Raw genomic sequence first — 22,857 nt, forward strand, 5'->3', positions numbered from 1 at the left:
ACAGAGAGAGGCCCGCATACCACAAAAAAAAAAAAAAAAAAAAAAAAGTACAGTAATCAAGAAAGTGTTGTATTGGCATAAAGACAGACAAACAGATCAACGGAACAGAACAGTGCCCACAAACAGATCTTCACATATACGGTCAATCGATTTTCAACAAAAAATGCAAGGTAATTGAGTGGAGAAAGCACAGTATTCTCCAATGATGATGCTAACATAATGAGATATCTGTATACGAAAAAAAGGACTTCAACACATATTTATCACCATATATGAAAATGAACTCAAAATTGATTTTAAACATAAACGTAAAGCCAAAAACTACAAAACTTCTAGAAAACATAAGAGAAAATCTTTGTGACCTAGGATTAGGCAAATATTCCTTAAACAGGACACCAAAAAACACAATTCATAAAAGGAAAAAAAATTATAAATCAGACTGCATCAAAATTAAGAACTTCTGCTTTTTGAAAGACACTGTAAAGAGTATGAAAAGACATGTCATAGACCAGAAGAAAATATTTTCAAACATACATGATAAAGGACTTACCATCCAAAATATACAAAGACTCAAAATTCAGTAAGAAAACTACCCAATAAAAAATGGGCCAAAGATTTAAACAGACATTTCATCAAAAAAGATAGATATATGTCAAATAAGCACATGAAGAGATGCCTAACATCATTAGTCATTAGGGTAATGCAATTCAAAACCACAATATGGTATCACTACACACTTACCAGATATTCAAAACTAAAAGAAGACTGACCATACCAAATGTTGGTAAGGATATGGAGCAACTGAAACTCTCATATACTGCTGGTGGGAATGTAAAAATTATATAACAAATTATATAACAGTTTTCTTTGGAAAACAGTTTGACAGTGGTTTTAAAACGTTAAAATATAGACCTACTATATAACCCAGTCATTATATTCTTAGGTACTTAACCATGAAAAACAAACACATGTCCATACAATCACTTGTACATGAATGTTTGTAGCAGCTTTATTAGTAATATCCAAAAATTGCAAAAAACACACATATCCATCAACAAGTGAATGAATAAACAAATCATTGTATATCCATACAGTGGAATACCACTCAACTATAAAAATGAACTACTGATACATGCAACAACTTGGATGAATCTCAAAATAATTATGCTGAGTTTAAAAGCCAGACCAAAAAAGAATACATACTATATGATTCCATTTATATAAAGTCCTAGACCATGCAAACCAGTGACAGAAAGCAGATTCAGTAGGGGTCGGGCAGGAGGGAAGCATTAAAAAAGGGCATAAGAAAATGTTGAGGATGATGAATAAACTAATTATTTTGATTGTGTTGATGGTTTCACAAGTTTATACAAATGTCAAAATTTATCAAAGCATGTACTTTAATATGTGCAGTTTAGTGTATGTCAACTGTACCTCCATAAAGCTGTTTTAAACATGAATAAATTAAACACTACTCCCAGAGGCATTTTGGTAGCTTAAGTAGCCAAAGTCCTAGGTTTGCCCCTATCTACTTCATCCAATTATTTATACTGATCTTGTGCCTAAGAGAAAAATGAGTAACACATTGAGATGATCTAAATGGCAGGCAGACAGAAAATGCCATTAACTGGCACATTCACTAAATACTATGTAACAAAAAAATAATTATTATTTAAAATTTTCGTAGGAAAAAAAGTAATTAGCAAAAGAACAAAAACAATTATTCTTAGTTTTGTTTCAATAAAATATAGCAAAAGTTTACAAATACTCACCTCTTTGGATAATCTTGTGAAGACATCTCCTCCCCTGAGAAAATCCAGTATTAAATACAGCTTCCCTTCAGTCTGAAAGGCTAATTAGAAATTAGAATGTAGTAATAATAATTTTTAAGGCTTACAAAGCTTAGCATAGTTTTTAATTAATATATATGTTTAGAATTTTATTACTGAACACTATAAAGCAATTAAGCATTTACTCACATGGTCCATGATTGGATAACATTATCTCAAAATTAAAACTAGTGTTGAAAAAGCTATAAACCCCTTCCCAGAACATAATCAACCTTGGATGTAGGTTTACACAGAAACTTGTACCACCATCGTTTTCCTGATTTATGGAGCACCATGTTCTACTGCAATTGCCTGAACTCTACTTCCCCACCTACTGAAAATCTACTAATTCTGTCAAGCTCAACAAAAATGCCACCTCCTCTATTTAGCTTTCTCCTATTAAGGATTTCCCTCTTTTCACATTTCCCTATAGCATCCTTAACCTCTTCCCCATCAGAATTACTTGTTACTACTTTTGAGATCTCATTGGACTTTATTTATGTCTCTGTTATGGTACTTAATCCATTTTGATTTATACAATTAATTGGTCTTACATGTCTGTGTTCCCTATAGATTATAAATTTCTTGAGATCAGAGATTATTTCACCTCTAGAGCCCACTGAATTGAATAGAATGTTTTGAACACAACTGGTGTTTAGTGATTAATCTAATGATATCCTAGAGATTCAAGGAAGGAGATCTTTAGATAATACTACTACTCTCATTCCATTAGGGTAATGGGGAATAAAAGAATAATGGGTGGAAAATTCTAGAGGGATTTTTACAGAGAGAGTTGGGTACATACTGTAATGCATTATTTGTCAAAATTACCTAAGAATAAAATCAATAGCTGCTATCTTTTTAAATTTCAAAGACTGAGAGTGACATAGTAGATTGGATCAGTGATTTAATAATGTATATGCCTTTGAATTCTCCAGGGAAGCCAAATGCCACAATCTCATGCATACATTAAACTAGCAATGGAGCCATGATTAAAACTCAGAACTGCATGGATTGGAAGAATTAATATTGGTGACCCAAAGCAATCTACATATTCAATGCAATCACTATCAAAATACCAATGGCATTTTTCACAGAAATAGCACAAATAATTTTAAAATTTGTATGGAAACACAAAAGACCCCAAATAGCCAAAACAATAATGGAAAAGAAGAACAAAGCTAGAGGCATCACACTCCCTGACTTTTAGACCATTCTAAAAGCTACAAAAATCAAAACAGTATGGTACTGACACAAAAAGAGCCATATAGATCAATGGAACAGAATAGAGAGCACAGAAATAAACCCACACACTTATGGCCAATTAATCTACAACGAAGGAGGCAAGAATACACAATGGAGAAAAAACAGTCTCTTCAATAAGTGGTGCTGGGAAAACTGGACAGCTGCATGTAAAAGAATGAAATTAGAACATTCTCTAACACCACATACAAAAATAAACTCAAAATGTATTAAAGACCTAAACGATAAAACTCCTAGAAGAGAACACAGGCAGAATACTCTTTGACATAAATCATAGCAATGTTTTTTTTGGATCTGTCTCCTCAGGCAATGGAAACAAAAGCAAAAATAAGCAAATGGGACCTAATTAAAATTAAAAGCTTTTGCACAGCAAAGGAAACCATCAATGAAATGAACAAACCTACTGAATGGGAGAAAATATTTGCAAATGGTATGACCAATAAGGAATTAATATCCAAAATATATAAATAGCTCATATATCTCATCATCAGAAAAACAAACAACCCAATTAAAAAGTGGGCAGAACACCTGAATAGACATTTTTCCAAAGAAGATATACAGATAGCCAACTGGCACATGCAAAGATGCTCAACATCGCTAATCATCAGGGTATCAAAACCCCATATCAAAACAACAATGACGTATCACCTCACACCTGTCAGAATGGCTATCATCAAAAAGTCTACAAATAACAAATGTTGGAGAAGATGTAGAGAAAAGGGAACTCTCATACACTGTCAGAAGGAATGTAAATTGGTGCAGCCACTGTGGAAAACAGTATGGCGTTTCATCAAAAAAAATAAAACTATAACTATTATATGATCCAGTGATTCCACTCCTGGGTATATATCTGAAGAAAATGAAAATATTACCACAAAAAAAATATATGCACCCCAATGTTCACAGCAGCATTTTTTACAATAGCCAAGATAGGGAAGCAACCTAAGTGTCCATCAACAGGTGAATGGATAAAAAAGATGTGGTGTACACACACACACACACACACACACACACACAATACACACAGAACAATATTACTCAGCCATAAAAAAGAATGAAATATTGCCGTTTCAACAACATGGATGGATATAGAGAATATTATGCTTAGTGAAAATCAAAGACAAATATTGTATGATATCACTTCTATGTGGAATCTAAAAAATAAAACAAACTAGTGAATATAACAAAAAAGAAACAGACTCATAGATATAGAGAACAAACTAGTGGTTACCAATGAGGAGAGGTAGGGGGAAGGGGCAAGATAGGGGTAGGGGATTAAGAGATACAAACTACTATGTATAAAATAAATAAGCTACAAGGATATATAATACAACACAAGGATTATAGCCAATATTTTATAGTAAATATAAATAGGATATAACCTTAAAATTGTGAATCGCTATATTGTACACCTGAAACTTATATAATACTGTAAGTCAACTATATCGCAATTAAAAAAAAAAAAAAACACCTCAGAACTGTCTGACTCCAAATTCATGTTCTTTCCATTGTACCTACTGCTTCTCACTGGTATTCCTCTCCTGCCAAACGTAAGAAAAAATAATTCAAATAGACTAATATACCATATGGTCCTCTCAACAGAATGAGGAAGTAAGATTAATATGCTCATTATGAACATGTAAGAGGAGCCCTTCCAAACACAAAAATGTTTTGAAGAAATTACCACAGTAGTTTATAGCCTAAGATCCCTGGAGGTATAGCATAGTACAGAAATACTACTAGACAAGTAATCAGAAGACACTATCTTGTTACCTTAGACAAGTTAACCAACAAATACAGGAAATACAACTAAAAGCTAGATATTAATTCTTATTTCAGATAAGTATATTTTACATAGTTGAATGTATTAAATCATTCCATATTCATTTCCTGTTTGAGGTATTTATCTCCTGTTATATTATTGTCTGAAAGGAAATCTTAGTTCTCTAATTCCAAAATTTAAAAAAAAAGATTACATACCATAGTGCAATTTGACAATAAATGGATGATTTACTTCCACCAGTATATCCCTCTCCATCTTTGTCCGAACTCTGTCTCGAACTAAAAATTACAGAAGGGTAGAATATATTGCTCTCATATATAATTTCAGTAGAGATCCCATCAGTAATTAACCAAACAAAAATATGGAAATATAAAACATAACTTTATAAGTGCCCATATTTGCAGTCTATATTCCTAGACAGTAATTACCATATTCTCAGAAAGCTAACAAATTCAGTTTAGATCTAGAGATGGGTTAAAGAGACACAAAGTTACTTGGTGAGTAAGTATTTATTATATATTAGTCTCCAATTGTTCAAATTATTTTATTGATTAAAACTGAGCACAGGGCTTCCCTGGTGGCGCAGTTGTTGAGAGTCCGCCTGCCGATGCAGGGGACACGGGTTTGTGCCCCAGTCCGGGAGGATCCCACATGCTGCAGAGCGGCTGGGCCCATGAGCCATGGATGCTGAGCCTGCGCATCTGGAGCCTGGGCTCCGCAACGGGAGAGGCCACAACAGTGAGAGGCCCACATACCACAAAAAAAAAAAAAAAAAAAAAAAAAAAACAAACAAAAAAAACAAAACTGAGCACAGTGTTATTGTAATCACAGCCTGGAAGACAGTGTATATAAGTGTATACAGGTGGCTGTGCTTTCTCAATATGCAATACCAACACAGATAGACAGAAAAAATAAGAATCTGGAAATAAAAGAATATAGTTTAATAAAATAAGTTCACTTTAAATAAAACATGTCACTTTTTATCCCATTAAATTTTTACCAGGGTACACTCTCACTAAATTAGGGTATATGCCAATATCAAACCTAGAAATATCACTTACCACTAGAAATCTGTAACAATTACTCATCTTAAAAGGAAACAATCTACTCATCTACTCGTATAAGCAGTACACAGCATATTTCTTAAAACAAGCTTTACCAAATTCTAATTTGATAAGCTTTCTAATTTTCTACCTTTTAAAGAAGCTTTTTTTAACACCTTCATTGCATAGAGCTGTCCAGCATCAGGACCAGTCTTCTTTCTAACAAGAAAAACCTAATAGGAGAATTAAAATTAAAAGAGTGAAATTCACATCCCAAGCCATTCCTGCTAAACATATACTTTAGCACATACATATGGCCTTGCATTTTCTCTAATTTTATAAAGATATACCTTTCCCTATAAATTATACTTGGTTAATATATTCTCACTTTCATTCACTTAGTGAATCACACTCCCATACATCCTATTGTGGAAAAGAAAATTTTAAAGAACATTTGAGAAGTTTCTGATGTAAGAGAAAAATAATATAACGAAAGACAATTTGAGCTAAGGGAGCTCCTTATAAGACCCAAGCTCCTTTTTGTTACCTTAATTAGGAGCAAACAAATGTGATGACCATTAATTTGATATATTCATTTCTACTTCCCTATTGGTCCATTTTAGAAGTTACCAGGTATTTTATTTTCTAATAAGAAATCAGAGGCAATTCTTATCTGTCTGCCAAGAAAAAGAATCAAGATGGCAAATATTTCAATAAAGAAATGAAAGTTAAATTATTTAAAGTTACCAAGTAAGCTTAAGTAATAATATCTCATATTTTCAAACCAGGATTATGACTCATTAAAAGCTAAGTTTTAAAAACCTCAGTTATGAAGATAAATATGAGTATATTACAGTTTTATGAGTTATTTATTAGTAAAGAGTTGTTTCAATTTTTTTAATTATTTAGTAAAACGTGTTCACTGCTTTACCTGCCATCCTCAACTCTTAACAAGTTCTATTCAAGTGTTGCTTAACTTTAAAATGTGGTCAAGTAACTAACTTGTTCACACAAAACTGCAGATAGGAGAGCTTTTAAGTAATTTTTTGTCTTGCCTCTTTCCTAAGGTAGAGCTTAAAACCCTTTAATCCAAATATTTTATGTGATAATTATGTATCAGCCAACTGGGCAGGTGAGGGGGTGGAATCTTTACTTCATTTAATCTCTGCTTCTCCTATTCTTTATATCAGACCTAAACTCAAGGACCATTTCAGGTTTACAGTTTTCATACTCATCTAGTGTAGTCCTTCTCACACTTTCTGTGTAGACCAACCAGTCTTTTTTCCCCCTTTTCTCCAAGTCCATTGCAGACCATACTTCTATAAAATATAATCAAAATGAATTATTTAGAAAATTGAAATTTAAATGTCATAAAATACAATCCCTTTTTATACTAATAGATTCTACACATAAAATTACTTTGTCAAATTTCTGTAAAAGTTGCCAAATGCTTACTCTCAGTTTTTGAACATGTCTTACAGTAAGCTAGTAATAGTTCATACCACACTTGGAGTACACTAATCAAGAGATTTCACATATTAACAGATGGCTGGGTTTTGCAACATAAAACTATCTTTGGAGAAAAGAAAAGTTCAGGGCTTGAACTAAATCGTAAATTTTGCATATCACCGTAAACATTTCTGTACTGAAAGAACTAACAAAACTACTACCCTATGTTACTTTCTTGTCTAATATCTACTCTGAACTCCAACAAGATCTCCCCAAACAATGTGGAACCCCAAGGAAGTGTGCATTGCCACAGAAGATTTCAGCATCTTCATTCCATGGAGTTATTTTCAGTGTATTTAAACTTGGAGAGGATAGTCCTAAAAATCCATGATTTTTCACTGATGAAAATAGTAAGCAATGGAACAAAATGTCAAATTTAACACACCTATAGCCTACCCTCGGTCTCCTTTTTAACGAAGATTCACTAGAAAATAAAATTAGTATTTTATAAATGAATAGTGTTAAATCAGGCTTTTTAATCACAGAAGAATATATTCAATCTGGGTTAGAGAGAATACACACACAAACTAGATTACCATGGGGTTCTAAATGTCATATAAAACTTATTGAGTGAGCTAAATAAGCTATGACCCCAGATGCACATTTTCTTATCTGTATTTTTCAAGTTTTCCACTTTTGGCAAACAAGTGGACTTGTACGTATTTGTATAGATGATTTCAGTCTATATCAGTTTTTTACACAGCAGATTAAATTAATTGCCATAACACACACACACACACAAAAGCTTCAAAGCTAAGCAAATGGCATTAACCCTAAGCACCAGACTTAAAGTTTTCATTCAATTTTACTGACATGGGCAAATAAAGGTAGATAAACAGTTTTCTCTTTCCTAATCAATATCATGTGACCAAGATGTTGACAACAAAGGAGTCAAGTCATTTCGTGAGTGCTGACTACACCACAAGTAGGAGAACTATCTTTCACAGTCTCTTCCAAGAAAGCAATTCTCAATATTTTTGGTCTCAAGAATTCTTTTACTTTGCTGTACAGTAGAAACTAACATAACATTGTAAAGCAGCTATACTCCAATAAATATTTAAAAAAATAAAAATTAAAACCTTAAAGATGATAAACATAATAAAAAAAAGAATTCTTTTATAATCCTAAAAATTACTGATGACTCCAAAGTACTTTTGTTTTTGTGGGTTATATCTATTGATATTTGCTATATTAGAAATTAAAACAGAAAAAAATAACTATGTATTGATTCATTAAAAATAATAAATACCTGTTATATGTGAATATAAATATTTTTATAAAGATAAATATATTTTTTCCAAAACAAAAAAATCAATGAGAAGATTGACACTGATCTACATTTTTGCAAGTCTCTAATATCTGGCTTAACAGAAGACAGTTGGATTCTCATATCTGCTTCTACATTCAATCTGTTGCAATTAAGTTGTTTTGCTTAAATTATAAGAAGAAAATCAGGCCTCATGCAGATATGTATTTGGAAAAGGGAATACTATTTTAAAGCCTTTCCATATAATTGTGGTTATTCTTCTTTGATACGACACAAGAATTTGACAAGTGGCAGTTTCTTAAAGATTAGCTGCAATGAAAAATCTGAAACCACATCAATTAACTGTCCATATTCTTTTACATAATAAGCCATGGTCTACCTGACACTTTGAATGGATTTTGTACTGATGTCTGATTTGATAATATCATGTGTTTGGTCAACTCAAAAACATTGGTTCACTGAGTTATGCAGACCTTCCAAATGTTGACAGTAGCAATCTCATCAGGAAAGTCTTTTGAGTATTGAGAAGAGTTGAGCCCACAGTGGCAAATAAAAATTTTCCAAAATTCTAATTTTTTGCTTCAAAGCTCAAATTTGATCATTGACAAAAATATTATCAGTTGTTTTCCATGAAATAACAGGTTCACTCCATTCATTTTTGAGAAAACATCTACCAAATACCCAAGTTTAAGTAACCATAGTTTGTCGATCATTCTTTCAAGTAAAAATGCTTTTCCATGAAAAAAGTGTCTAATTTAGCTCACAACTCAAAAAACTGCAAAAGTGCTCTGTCTTGAGACAACCATACTCTTTTGGTATGCAGCTAAAGTACTTTGTGTACTTCTCAATTTCATCACACAATATTAAAAAGATGTGTACTCAAGGGTTGATACTTGATAAATTTAATCACTGTTAAAACCTCATCGAGGACATTCTTAAGTAAAACACATTTTTTTAACTGTAAGTGGGTGACAGTGAAGAATATGATTACTGATGTAGTTTAAAATCACTTCCTTGACTGTGCCAAAGTGCCAAAAGTTTTACAAATAATATCTTAGTATTATAAAACAGTCTTGACCTTGGGAACCCCCTGAAAGTGTCCTGTGGATATCCAGGGGTAGTAAGACCACGCTTTGAGAACCACTGTTCTAGAACACAGCCTTTAGTGCAGTTGAAAAGAATGGAATACAGAGGGTAGAAAGAGGCAATTAAAGGAAAAAGAAAAAGTCTAGGCTTTTAAAAAAGACACACAAAGCAGCCACTTTTCCCCTATCTCTTAAAACACTCACTGGTATCTCAACATGGCATCTAATAGAAGCCATCATTCACAGTCTAGAGATGTAACTGTTTATTTGTTCATTACCTGATTTGTTCTTTTCAGGTCTAATGAGTGAACTTTCCTAGCATAAGAAAACATCATCTCACTCTACTCTCTTCCCATGATCAACTACAGAAGCTGCATGACTTCAAACTACTGTTTCTAAAAACATCTCTCTCCTGATCAGAGAGGTTTCTTTTCAGTCATCCTAATCCAATTCTCAGAAATTGTTCAGAAGAGAAATGAATGAGTGAATTACTCCAATATACTTTTCTCTCTGTCATATGGACTTTTATAGTTTCCATTAAGAAGTGTTTGCTGAAGTGAACTGCAGAACTGCACAGCTTTAATACTGATTGAAGAGAAAGGACCATTTGCAAGAAATTTTAAGTTGTAAACATGTATTTTTAAAACTATCTCTTGATAGCTAATCAATTATCAAGGAGGGCAAGGGTTTGATATTTTCAAAAATCCATTTTTAAGTCCTATATTTAAAGGCTTTACTATCACAAAAGCAAAAAAATATGAAGCATGAATGTTAAAATGTATGTATGCTTTGTGTAAATATGATTTGACATGTGACATATATGAAAGGCTAGTCTGACAATGTCAAACATGTTTTCAAGTGTTTTATTGTGTTTTAAAATAAGTAATGTAAGTTGTTTGGTATACTTCATTTCAATTCACACATTACTTGAAGTGCTTAGTACAGAATTTTATATACATCTTTTATGATAATGCATGCTTCTTTAAAGTACAATTTTGCAACTGATTTTCATAGGATTTTTTCCCGATTAAATAGACTATATAGATGTTCAATGTCACAAAGCATTATATAGGTTAAAATTCCATTTATTGCATTTTAACAATGGGCCTTTCACAGAAAAACTTATAAATAAGACTGCAGCCCAAAGTTTCTTGGAATTGCTCCTACACTTATTTGATTCACAGCCCTGGCCAAATTCCTGAATAGGTTCAGCATATAACAAGTCCCACCCACACAATGCCTACGCAAATGACGTAATACTGACAAGCAAGTATGTTCACACCCTAGGAAGAAAAAAATAAGCCACCTCCTTAATATTTCTTTGGTTGATGAACTGCACAAGGATCACTATTCTGTATTTTAGTATTAGGAATTTTTAAAAGGCTTCTATGATATCCTTGTTAAAGCAAAGTTCCCGTACAAAGCTGAGTGTTCCCTGAATTTTTTAAGGACTGCATTGACAACTTGTCAGCGTGTTGCTATAATTAATGTGAAGATGTTACTGAAGACATTTTATTATGTTATACTGTAGTTTCTTCATGAAGCCCCATAAGAAAAATTTCTCTGGTCTGTTTGATCTGTTTCTTAAAGATACTGTCAATAATCATACAATTAAATGTTTCAGCCCCTTTATAATGGCTGCCAAAATATTTGTCTTCACTTTTGCCCCATTTCTAGGCCCTTATACCATGCATCTGTGAACAACAGTGTTTATTCCTGGCTTCATCTCATCTTTCCTGCTCTAATTTTTCTGCTTCCATCATTTCCCCACTTATTTTAAATTTTATTTTATTTAGTATTCATCTGTGAAAGCCTTAAATTCTTTCTGGAACAAAGCTGGATATAAATAGATACACATATGAATAAATTTATATATATCAAATGACACAACAAATACTTTTAATGGCTTGAAATGATTGCCTGGTGATATTTTATTTAAGTCGTTATGTAAGCATTTATATATTGGGGATGTAAAAGAACTTCATCTCTGTTCTAAAACTAACATCATAAAATATAATGTAAAATATTTTTTAAAATACTGTACTTTTAGTAACTTTAAAAAATAAAGGTGTTCAAAATGCACATGCCTACTCTACAGGTCAGTTCTATAAATACACCCCCCACACATACAATCTACTGAAAGCTCCTTCTAGTTTTACTCTCCCTAGCACAACTATTCAAGTCCTATCTCCTTGTCATCGTATACCTCCTGTACCAATTCACTGCCAAACCATAATCCACCTTAGTTTGTCCTTTTTGTGTCCTGAAAATGTTTCTCTATATTTTACATGTTGTATTCTATACCACACAGGTATCAGATTACTTTAAGACAATTATGTCTACTTTATATTAACCAATGCTGTTTTTTTAAGTGTTATATACAAACCAGGTGTTCAATAAATGTCTTTCTTTTAAAATGTTTCAGAGCATAATAAATAAGCAATGCTCAACTTCCTTACTTTCCCCTTTGAAACTAAATCTCAGCCACCCTGAAATTAGTAGTTTCTCATTAACTTCCTCCCCTTAAATTGCCGTTGTTGCTGTTTCCTAAAGGCTGTTACTTAATATGTGTATGCAATACTTTTCATGTCTTAGATGTTAGGTATACAAAAGTCAGGAATCAGAGCTACACACTTATTTTCCAAGAATCATATACCATTAAGCACTTAATAACCAATTTTAATAATGAGTGTCAGAGTTTATCTTCCTCAATTTTGCTTTTTCCCTTTAAATTTAAGCCCTTTGAAGGCAGGAGTTTCACATAATCCATATATCACCCAGTACTTACCACAGCTGTACTTTACACACATATTTGCTTTAAAAGATGATAGATTAATTCATGCATTCAATACATGAATTGATAAATACATTCTGACTTCTGTGATAGAGCTAAGGAATACAGATGAAATCACCAAGAAAGAAAGCTAAGGTCATGCAAGCATGTAAACAGAGAAACAAGACCTCTTTTACAAAATTCAAACTTTCTTGATTTAGGCAGCTAATAAATAGCATGCTATATTTTGTCCTAGAGATATCAGTGATCCTAGGGGATTAGAAAACCTTTATTATTACAGAGAAGTATAAAGAAATTGAACTAAAAATACAACAGAAATAAAAAGGAGTAAAATTAGAGCCGCCTTTGTGTGTATCCTTTGACAATTTAGAAACAGCACATTTATCAGATTTCTACCTATGTGTACATTTTTTTGCTAAATGCTTAGAAGAAAAACAAATGGGGAAAAGGGCATTCATTACCTTTCCAAAGGATCCCTGACCAAGAACTTTGAGCAACTCAAATTGTGCAGGATCTGCTTTCTCATATCCTTCCTTAACATGATGAGTAATAGGGATTTCTTTAACAACTCCTTCATCCTGAAAAAAGAAATCCAAGCAATACTCAAATATACTTACAACATCTTATGATTAGCTCCATTTAGAACAAGAAATCACAACAGAAATAATTTAATACCTAACTCCTTCAATCTAGCACAGAGTTTTATGGGCTGCTAGCATCCCCATTTCCTGGGTTTTCTAACACATAGAGATAGACCATCACCACCATCTCCCCTATTATATAATTTCATGTAAACAGAAGCATGTAAAATCTATGCTTCAGCCTCTGTTCCAACTAGGCAGAGACAGAAGAAAAACATTCAACAACTAAAAGTCTTAAGACCCTCAATGGAGTATGACTTATGAGGTAGATGCAGAGAAAATCAAGAAATAGATAAAACCTTGTAAATTGTGGGACATGACAAAAAATGTGAATCTCAAGAGTTCTTTTAAATAGTATTTCACTATACCATTTTAAGTAGTCAGTGATATATGAATATTTAAATGTCCAGCTAGCCATATCAATGAAAAAGAAACTAGCATAGACAAACAAAATCTGCAAAGCCCAAACGTATGTTTCCAGGCCATGAGCCTACTTTTATTGAAACTTTATATATAAATTATATGCCAGATTTCCTACCACCTGGGTCAGACAGAAGGAAGTCACCTTGGAAATGTTTCTGCTCTTTCATATAAGACTCTATATCAAGACAACACTCAGGTGAACTGTAATTCTAGTCCCTAGCACAGTAGCTAGGATGAAAAAAAAAACCCTCAAATGTATTATATATCATGAAATAACAAAAGCTGGGATATATTATCCAACCTTCTGACTCTATAGGGGAGAAAACTGAGATCCACAGAGTTTAAGTTCACGTGACTAGTTAATCATGATGTCTAGAAGTCTTGGTAGTTTTCTATCATATCATATCAATTCTGGTCTGGATGGCAAGAATGTTCCCAATCCATTCACCCTTTAATTAACTGATTAATCAATGGTGATCGTGGTCAAACTGGGCAAGGCATGGTCCCAAGTAAGCTGGCTTCATGCCAGCTAAAATAACTGTCATGTTATAAAAGTAGTCAGACATTTACTCTCAAAGAAGGGTATCCAGCAGAGGAGTTTTAGCTTTAGGTATTAAGAACCACTAATCAGTCAGAAATGAAGTATCTGTTCTGAAAATATGTCCACGGATGTTTCCAGTTTCACTGGACTTTTTAAAGTAGCTATGAGAGTGAGTTTCCCCTTTTCAAGGGGCCTTTTTTGTAAAAAGTCAAGGACCTTTTTTAATGCAAATACATATGTTCTGTAGCTGACATTTTGGAATTTTATTAAAGTATGGCATATCTTTATGCACTTTTCCAATACATGTATACCAAAAGCAACATCAAATTGTATACTCATATTAATATTATGTTAACTGATTTTATACCACATATTATGAATGTAGTAATAGTCTTCAAAGAATGGAATATAACAAAAACATACTTACTGGAAGTTTTCTCCAGTGTAAAGAACACTGACGGAAGAGTCACAGCCTAAGTTTTCCTTCTAGTTCTCCCATGCATAAGCTAAGTAGCCTTGGCCAAATCACAAACCACTCTACTTCAGTGTTCTCACATGACAAACAGATTATGTTAGACTGTTCTTTAAAGTCCCCTTCAAGTCTGTGATATTATATTGAACACAATATAATATTTTTATGTTTAAGAAGGCACTTCAGTTTCTGCCACATTTAAGATCATCATTATACACATGGGTCATGACATCGTTTTTTTAAAAATGTTCAGAGCTAGGAAACAACTGTACTCTACCCTACTTAGATTCACAAAACCTAAGCAAGTCTTCAAATGGAAATGTCTGCCCAATGCCTCTTCTAATTAAAATCCACATATGCCCATCCTTTAAAAATGCAATATCTCTTTCGATTTTCAGCAGCATTAAACTATAAAATTTCAAATATGAAAATGCTATTAGATAAGAAAAGATAACTTTTCCCAGCAGACAGCCAGGGAAGAATATTGTTACACTGTGTCCTAACAACTTATTACCTTGTCTTTCTCTCCCACTAGACAGGTAAACAACCTGTATCCAGGTAATATCACATTCATGTCTGCATTCATAATGCTTAGCACAATATTTGTTTGACCTTATGGGAGCAGACAGCCCAAAAAATCCAAGGAATTTCATAAAAAGGGAATGAAGAGAAACTTATTTTTTAAAAGAAAGATTTGTAAAAGTAAAATTAATCAATAAGAAACTTCAAAATTATTTTAAATACCTTTTTAAAAAACATAAAAATATGTATGAAGAATTTAATTTTTAAACATATAAAGGTAATAGGGAAACACGAGATTCATTCTGAATAATGGAATTATGTCAATTTTGAATAGAACTGACTTTGTGATGACAATATATCTAAATTTAATAATATAAGCATTTTTCCTTAGATATGAGCAATATAAATAAACATTTTCCCAGATAATTCACGATTTGGCCATGCCACATGGAATGCGGGATCTTAGTTACGCAACCAGGAATTGAACCCGTACTCCCTGCAGTGGAAGCACAGGCTCCTAACCACTGGACCACCAGGGAATTCCTCAAGATCAGTATTCTTATTACACTGCGTTGTACTCAACACAAATGAAGGGTATAATGACCCAAGAATCTGCACTTTTAAAAAAATGCTGATATTAACTTACTGATTGGTCATCTGCCTGTTACAGATATATGTTCCTAGACAAACAACTATATGTATATTACTAAATTATAAATTGTTTGCCTTTAAGTAGACAGTTGTTTACAATGCTCTAGTTTCAAAAAAATCACTTATAAAATATTTATTCAATATGCATGTTTGGTGCCCACCCTCAGAGATTATGGTTCATTAGAACTAGGATGGGGCAAGGGGAAGGAGTCAAGATGGCAGAATAGGAGGAGACAGAATTCATCTCTCCTGACAAGTGCATAAAGAATACATCCACAAATGGAACAATTCTCATAAAGCACCGGATGAACATTAGTGGAAGACTTCAGACACCTAAAAGGACAAGAAAAATCCCCTCACAATGGATTAGGATGAAAGACAGAAAAAAAGAAAAGAGGACTCATAAAAGGGACCAGTGACCCTGGCAGGAAGGTGAAGTTCTTGTTGTTGTTTTTATTATTTTTTATTTATTTTTTAATTTTTAAAATATATTTTTTCTATTTTTACTTTGATTTTGTGTTGTTTTGTGCTTTTTTCTCGTATTTGGTCCTTTTTTGATCGTTTTTATGTGTTTGTTTTATGTGTTTTTGCTTTTCTTATTGTTTGCTTTCCGTTCTTGTTCTGCTTTTCATTTTTTTTTTGTTTTTCTTAGTTTAGCCTTTATTGACTGCTTTCATTTTTGAGTTCTTTTGTTTGTTCTCGTTTTTTGCTTTCTTGGGGTTTTTTGTGTGTTTCTTTGTTTCTGTTTGGTTTTGTTTTAATCATTTGTCTTGGGTTTGGTTTGTATGTTTTTTGTTCTTTCTTTTCCTGTGTTGTTGTTGTTGTTGCAGTTTGTTGGCTTTTCTTTCAGCTATTTGCATTGGGTTTTGTCTGTCTGTTGGTTTTCTTTTCCCTTTTTTCTTTTTTCCTCTGGGCACACTGTGCTGCTTGTGGGCTCTTCATTCCCCAGTCAAGGGTCAGGGCTGGACCTCCTAGGTGGGACTGCTGAGTCCAGGATTCTAGATCACCAGAGGATTCCCAGGCCCAGGGAATATTAATCGGTGTGGGCCCTCCAGGAGATATCCATCTTGACACCAAGCCCTGGCTCCGCCCAACTGTCTGAAGGCTTCACTGCTTGAAACCTCATGCCAAACAACCAGCAACAGAGGAACACAGACAAACCCATCAGCAGACAGACTCCTAAAGCCGTACTAAGCTCACAGACACCCCAAAACACACTGATGGGGCCCTGCCTATCAGAGGGAAAAGACTCAGCTACACCCACCAAAGCGCAGGCACCAGTCCCTCCCACGAGGAAGCCTACACAAGCCCCTGCACAACCTCACCCACCAGGGTCAGATAACAGAAGCAAAAAGAACTACGACCCTGGAGCCTGCGGAAAGCAGACCATGAACACAGTAAGTTAGACAAAATGACAGAGATATATGTTGCAGACAAAGAAGCAAGGTAAAATCCCACAAGACAAAATAATGAAGAGGAAATACGCAATCTACTTGACAAAGAATTCAGAGTAATGATACTAAAGATGATCCAAGATCATGAAAATAAAAGGGAGGTATGGATCGAGAAGATACAAGAAATGTTTAACAAGGACCTAGAGGAGTAAGAACAAACACTCAGTGATTAACAAAACAATAAATGAAATGAAAAATACACAAAAAGGAATAAACAGCAAAATAACTAAGGCAGAAGAACGGATAAGTGAGCTCATAGAAAGAATGGTGGAAATAACTGCCACGGAGCAGAATAAAGAAAAAAGAAAGAAAAGAAATGAGGAACGTCTCAGAGACAACACTGAATGCACCAACATCTGAATTATAAGGGTCACAGAAGAGGGTCTGGAAAATATTTGAAGAGATTATAGTCAAAAACTTCCCTGAGGAGACTCTGGGAAGATGGCAGAAGAGTAAGACGCAGAGATCACCTTCCTCTCCACAGATACATCAGAAATATATCTGCACGTGGAACTGCTCCTATAGAACACCACTGAACGCTGGCAGAAGATCTCAAACCTTCCAAAAGGCAAGAAACACCCCACGTACCTGGGTAGGGAAAAAGAAAAAAGAATAAACAGAAACAAAAGAATAGGGACGGGACCTGCACCAGTGGGAGGGAGCTGTGAAGGATGAAAGAAGCCCCTTCAAGGGCGGAGACTGCGGGTGGCAGAGGGGGAAGCTTCAGAGCCACGGAGTAGAGCGCAGTAACAGGGTGCGGAGGGCAAAGTGGAGAGATTCCCGCAGAGGATCGGTGCCAACCAGTACTCACCAGCCCTAGAGGCTTGTCTGCTAACCCACCGGGACAGGCGGGGGCTGGGAGCTGAGGCTCAGGCATCCGTTTGGAAGCTGGGAGAGGACTGTGGTTGGCTGTGTGTACATAGCCTGAAGGGGTTAGTGCACCACGGCTAGCCAGTAGGGAGTCCGGGAGAAGTCTTGAGCTGCCTAAGAGGCAAGAGACTTTTTCTTCCCTCTTTGCTTCCTGGGGTGCGAGGAGAGGGTATTAAGCACACTGCTTAAAGGAGCTCCAGAGACGGATGCTCGGAGCTGCCGAAGAGACAAGAGACTTTTTCTTGCCTCTTTGTTTCCTGGTGCTAGAGGAGAGGGGATTAAGCTTGCCACTTAAAGGAGCTCCAGAGACCTGCGTAGAGCTGCGGAACAAACAAGAGACTTTTTCTTGCCTCTTTGTTTCCTGATGCACAAGGAGAGGGGATTAAGCGCACTGCTTAAAGGAACTCCAGAAACGGGCACGAGCCACAGCTATCAGTGCAGACACCAGAGATGGGCATGAGACGCTAAGGCTGCTGCTGCTGCCACCAGGAAGCCTGTGTGCGAGCACAGGTCACTCTCCACACGTCCACTCCTGGGAGCCTGTGCAGCCCGCCACTGCCAGGGTCCCGGGATACAGGGACAACTTCCCCGGGAGAACGCACGGCGCGCCTCAGGCTGGTGCAACGTCATGCCAGCCATTGCCACCAGAGGATCGCACCGCACTCCCTGCCCCTCCCCCCCCGCCTGTGTGAGACAGAGCCCTTGAATCAGTGGCTCATTTAACCCTGTCCTGTGTGAATGAAGAACAGATGCCCTCCAGCGACCTACACACAGAGGTGGGGCCAAGTCAAAATCTGAACCCCAGGAGCTGTGCGAACAAAGAGGAGAAGGGGAGGTCTCTCCCAGGAGCCTCAGAAGCAGTGGATTAAAGCTCCACAATCAACTTGAAGTGCCCTGCATCTGTGGAATACCTGAATAGACAGCGAATCATTCCAAGATGAGGAGGTGGACTTTGGGAGCACGATATATAATTTTTTCCCCTTTTGCTCTTTTTGTGAGTGTGCATGTGTGTGCTTCTGTGTGAGATTCTGTCTGTATAGCTTTGCTTTCACCATTTGTCCTAGGGTTCTGACTCTCCCGTTTTATTTTTTTTTTTACTTTTTAAAATTGTTCTTAATAATTATTTTTTATTTTAATAAATTTATTTCAACCTACATTTTTTTATCTTCTTTCCTTCTTTCTACCTTTCTTTCTTCCTTCCTTTCTTCCTTCCTTACTTTTCTTCATTTCTTCCTACATTCCTGCCTTCCTTCCTTTCTTCCTTTCCTTTCTATTTTTTCTCCCTTTTATTCTAAGCCATATGGATTCAAGGCTCATGGTGCTCCAGCCAGGCATCAGGGCTGTGTCTCTGAGGTGGGAGAACCAGCTTCAGAACACTGATCCACACGAGACCTCCCAGCTCCATGTAATATCAAATGGCGAAAATCTCCCACAGATCTCCATCTCAACACCAAGACCCAGCTTCACTCAACGACCAGCAAGCTACAGTGCTGGACACCATATGCCAAACAACGAGCAAGACAGGACCACAGCCCCATCCATTAGCAGAGAGGCTGCCTAAAATAATAATAAGGCTACAGACTCCCCAAACACACCACCAGACATGGACCTGCCCACCAGAAAGAGAAGATACAGCCTCATCCACCAGAACGCAGGCACTCGTCCCCTCTACCAGGAAAACTACTCAACCCACTGAACTAACCTTAGCCACTGGGGACAGACACCAAAAACAACGGTAACTATGAACCTGCAGCCTGCAAAAACGATACCCCAAACACAGTAAGATAAGCAAAATGAAAAGACAGAAAAACACACAGCAGATGAAGGAGCAAGGTAAAAACCCACCAGATATAACAAATGAAGTGGAAATAGGCAGTGTACCTGAAAAAGAATTCAGAATAATGATAGTAAAGATGATCCAAAATCTTGGAAATAGAATAGACAAAATGCAAGAAACATTTAACAAGGACCTAGAAGAAATAAAGAGGAAGCAAGTAATGATGAACAACACAATAAATGAAATTAAAAATACTCTAGATGGGATCAATAGCAGAATAACTGAGGCAGAAGAATGGATAAGTAACCTGGAAGATAAAATAGTGGAAATAACTACTTCAGAGCAGAATTAAGAAAAAATAATGAAAAGAACTGAGGATAGTTTCAGAGACCTCTGGGACAACATTAAACGCACCAATATTCGAATTATAGGGGTACCAGGAGAAGAGGAAAACAAAGGGACTGAGAAAATATTTGAAGAGATTAGAGTTGAAAACTTCCCTAATATGGGAAACGAAATAGTTAATCAAGTCCAGGAAGCACAGAGTCCCATACAGGATAAATCCAAGGAGAAACATGCCAAGACACATAATAATCAAACTATCAAAAATTAAATACAAAGAAAATATATTAAAAGCAGCAAGGGAAAAACAACAAATAACACACAAGGGAATCCCCAAAAGGTTAACAGCTGAACTTTCAGCACAAATTCTGCAACCCAGAAGGGAGTGGCAGGACATATTTAAATTGATGAAGGAGAAAAACCTACAATGAAGATTCATCTACCCAGCAATGATCTCATTCAGATTTGATGGAGAAATTAAAAGCTTTACCGACAAGCAAAAGCTGAGAGAGTTCAGCACCACAAAACCAGCTTTACAACAAATGCTAAAGCAACTTCTCTAGGCAAGAAACACAAGAGAAGGAAAAGACCTACAAGAACAAACCGGAAAAAATTAAGTAAATGGTAAAAGGAACATACATATCGATAATTACCTTAAATGTAAATGGATTAAATGCTCCCACCAAAAGACACAGACTGGCTGAATGGATACAAAAACAAGACCCATATATATGCTGTCTACAAAAGACACACTTCAGACCTAGGGACACATGCAGACTGAAAGTGAGGGGACGGAAAACGATATTCCATGCAAATGGAAATCAGAAGAAAGCTGGAGTAGCAATTCTCATATCAGACAAAATAGAGTTTAAAACAAAGACTATAAAATAAATAAGAAAACAGAAGTTTTAAACAATACATTAAACAAGATGGACTTAATTGATATTTATAGGACATTCCATCCAAAAACAACAGAATACACATTTTTCTCAAGAGCTCATGGAACATCCTCCAGGATAGATCATATCTTGGCTCACAAACCTAGCCTTGGTAAATTTAAGAAAATTGAAATCATATCACGTGTCTTTTCCGACCACAGTGCTATGAGACTAGATATCAATTACAGGAAAAGATCTGTAAAAAATACAAATACATGGAGGCTAAACAATACACTACTTAATAACCAAGTGATCACTGAAGAAATCAAAGAGGAAATCAAAAAATACTTAGAAACAAATGACAATGGAGACAGAATGACCCAAAAACCTATGGAATGCAGTAAAAGCAGTTCTAAGAGTGAAGTTTATAGCAATACAATTCTACCTTAAAAAACAAGAAACATCTCGAATAAACAACCTCACCTTGCATCTAAAGCAATTAGAGAAAGAAGAACAAAAAAAAACCCAAATTTAGCAGAAGGATAGAAATCATAAAGATCAACTCAGAAATAAATGAAAAAGAAATGAAGTAAACGATAGCAAAGATCAATAATACTAAAAGTTGGTTCTTTGAGAAGATAAACAAAATTGATAAACCATTAGCCAGACTCATTAAGAAAAAAAAGGGAGAAGTCTCAAATCAATTCTGGACACTAGGATTCACAAGGCCTGCAGGGCTTTCAAAAAATAACACCTGCGCTCAAGAAATGTCCTAGGACGGGTAATTGAAAAGAACTCAAAACAGGCCAGATGGGCTTCCCTGGTGGCACAGTGGTTGAGAGTCGGCCTGCCGATGCAGGGGACACGGGTTCGTGCGCAGGTCTGGGAAGATCCCACGTACCGCGAAGCGGCTGGACCCGTGGGCCATGGCTGCTGAGCCTGCGCGTCCGGAGCCTGTGCTCCGCAACGGGAGAGGCCACAACAGTGACAGGCCCGCGTACCGCAAAAAACAAAAACAAACAAACAAAAAAAACAGGCCAGATTTGTCAGAAGACAATTTCAAGAGGTACATTTCACTCGCAATGTTGGGAAAGAAGAAAAAAACAAAACAAAACATGAAAAGATGCTGAAGATCACCACTTCCTTGAGAATTGCAAATCAAAACAGCAACGAGAACTCACAATGGGTTAAAGACCTACATGTAAGGCCAGACACTATCAAACTCTTCGAGGAAAACATAGGCAGAACACTCTATGACATAAATCACAGCAAGATCCTTTTTGACCCACCTCCTAGAGAAATGGAAATAAAATCAAAAATAAACAAATGGGACCTAATGAAACTTATAAGCTTTTGCACAGCAAAGGATCCCATAAACAAGACCAAAGGACAACCTTCACAAGGGGAGAAAATAGTTGCAAATGAAGCAACTGACAAAGGATTAATCTCCAAAATTTATAAGCAACTCATGCAGCTCAATAACAAAAAAACAAACAACCCAATCCAAAAATGGGCAGAAGACCTAAATAGACATTTCTCCAAAGAAGATATACAGATTGCCAACAAACACATGAAAGAATACTCAACATCATTAATCATTAGAGAAATGCAAATCAAAACGACAATGAGATATCATCTCACACCGGTCAGATTGGCCATCATCAAAAACTCTAGAAACAATAAATGCTGGAGAGGGTGTGGAGAAAAGGGAAC

General features: G+C 35.5%; 1 protein-coding gene across 2 annotated transcripts in view; it reads right to left on the minus strand.

The window, feature by feature from the left end:
* The window catches only part of RPS6KA6 (ribosomal protein S6 kinase A6), a 159,729-nt gene that overhangs the window by 73,787 nt on the left and 63,085 nt on the right, over positions 1 to 22,857 (minus strand). For both annotated transcript variants that reach the window (XM_024129500.1, XM_024129499.1), the window contains exons 3-6: positions 13,035 to 13,151; positions 6,070 to 6,151; positions 5,073 to 5,153; positions 1,773 to 1,852 (exon numbers count right to left, since the gene is read on the minus strand). In XM_024129500.1, coding sequence (XP_023985268.1) covers positions 1,773 to 1,852; positions 5,073 to 5,153; positions 6,070 to 6,151; positions 13,035 to 13,151 — 360 coding nt within the window. The remainder of the gene's footprint in view (positions 1 to 1,772; positions 1,853 to 5,072; positions 5,154 to 6,069; positions 6,152 to 13,034; positions 13,152 to 22,857) is intronic.

Source organism: Physeter macrocephalus, chromosome 21, assembly GCF_002837175.3.
Source record: "Physeter macrocephalus isolate SW-GA chromosome 21, ASM283717v5, whole genome shotgun sequence".
NCBI lineage: Eukaryota > Metazoa > Chordata > Mammalia > Artiodactyla > Physeteridae > Physeter > Physeter macrocephalus.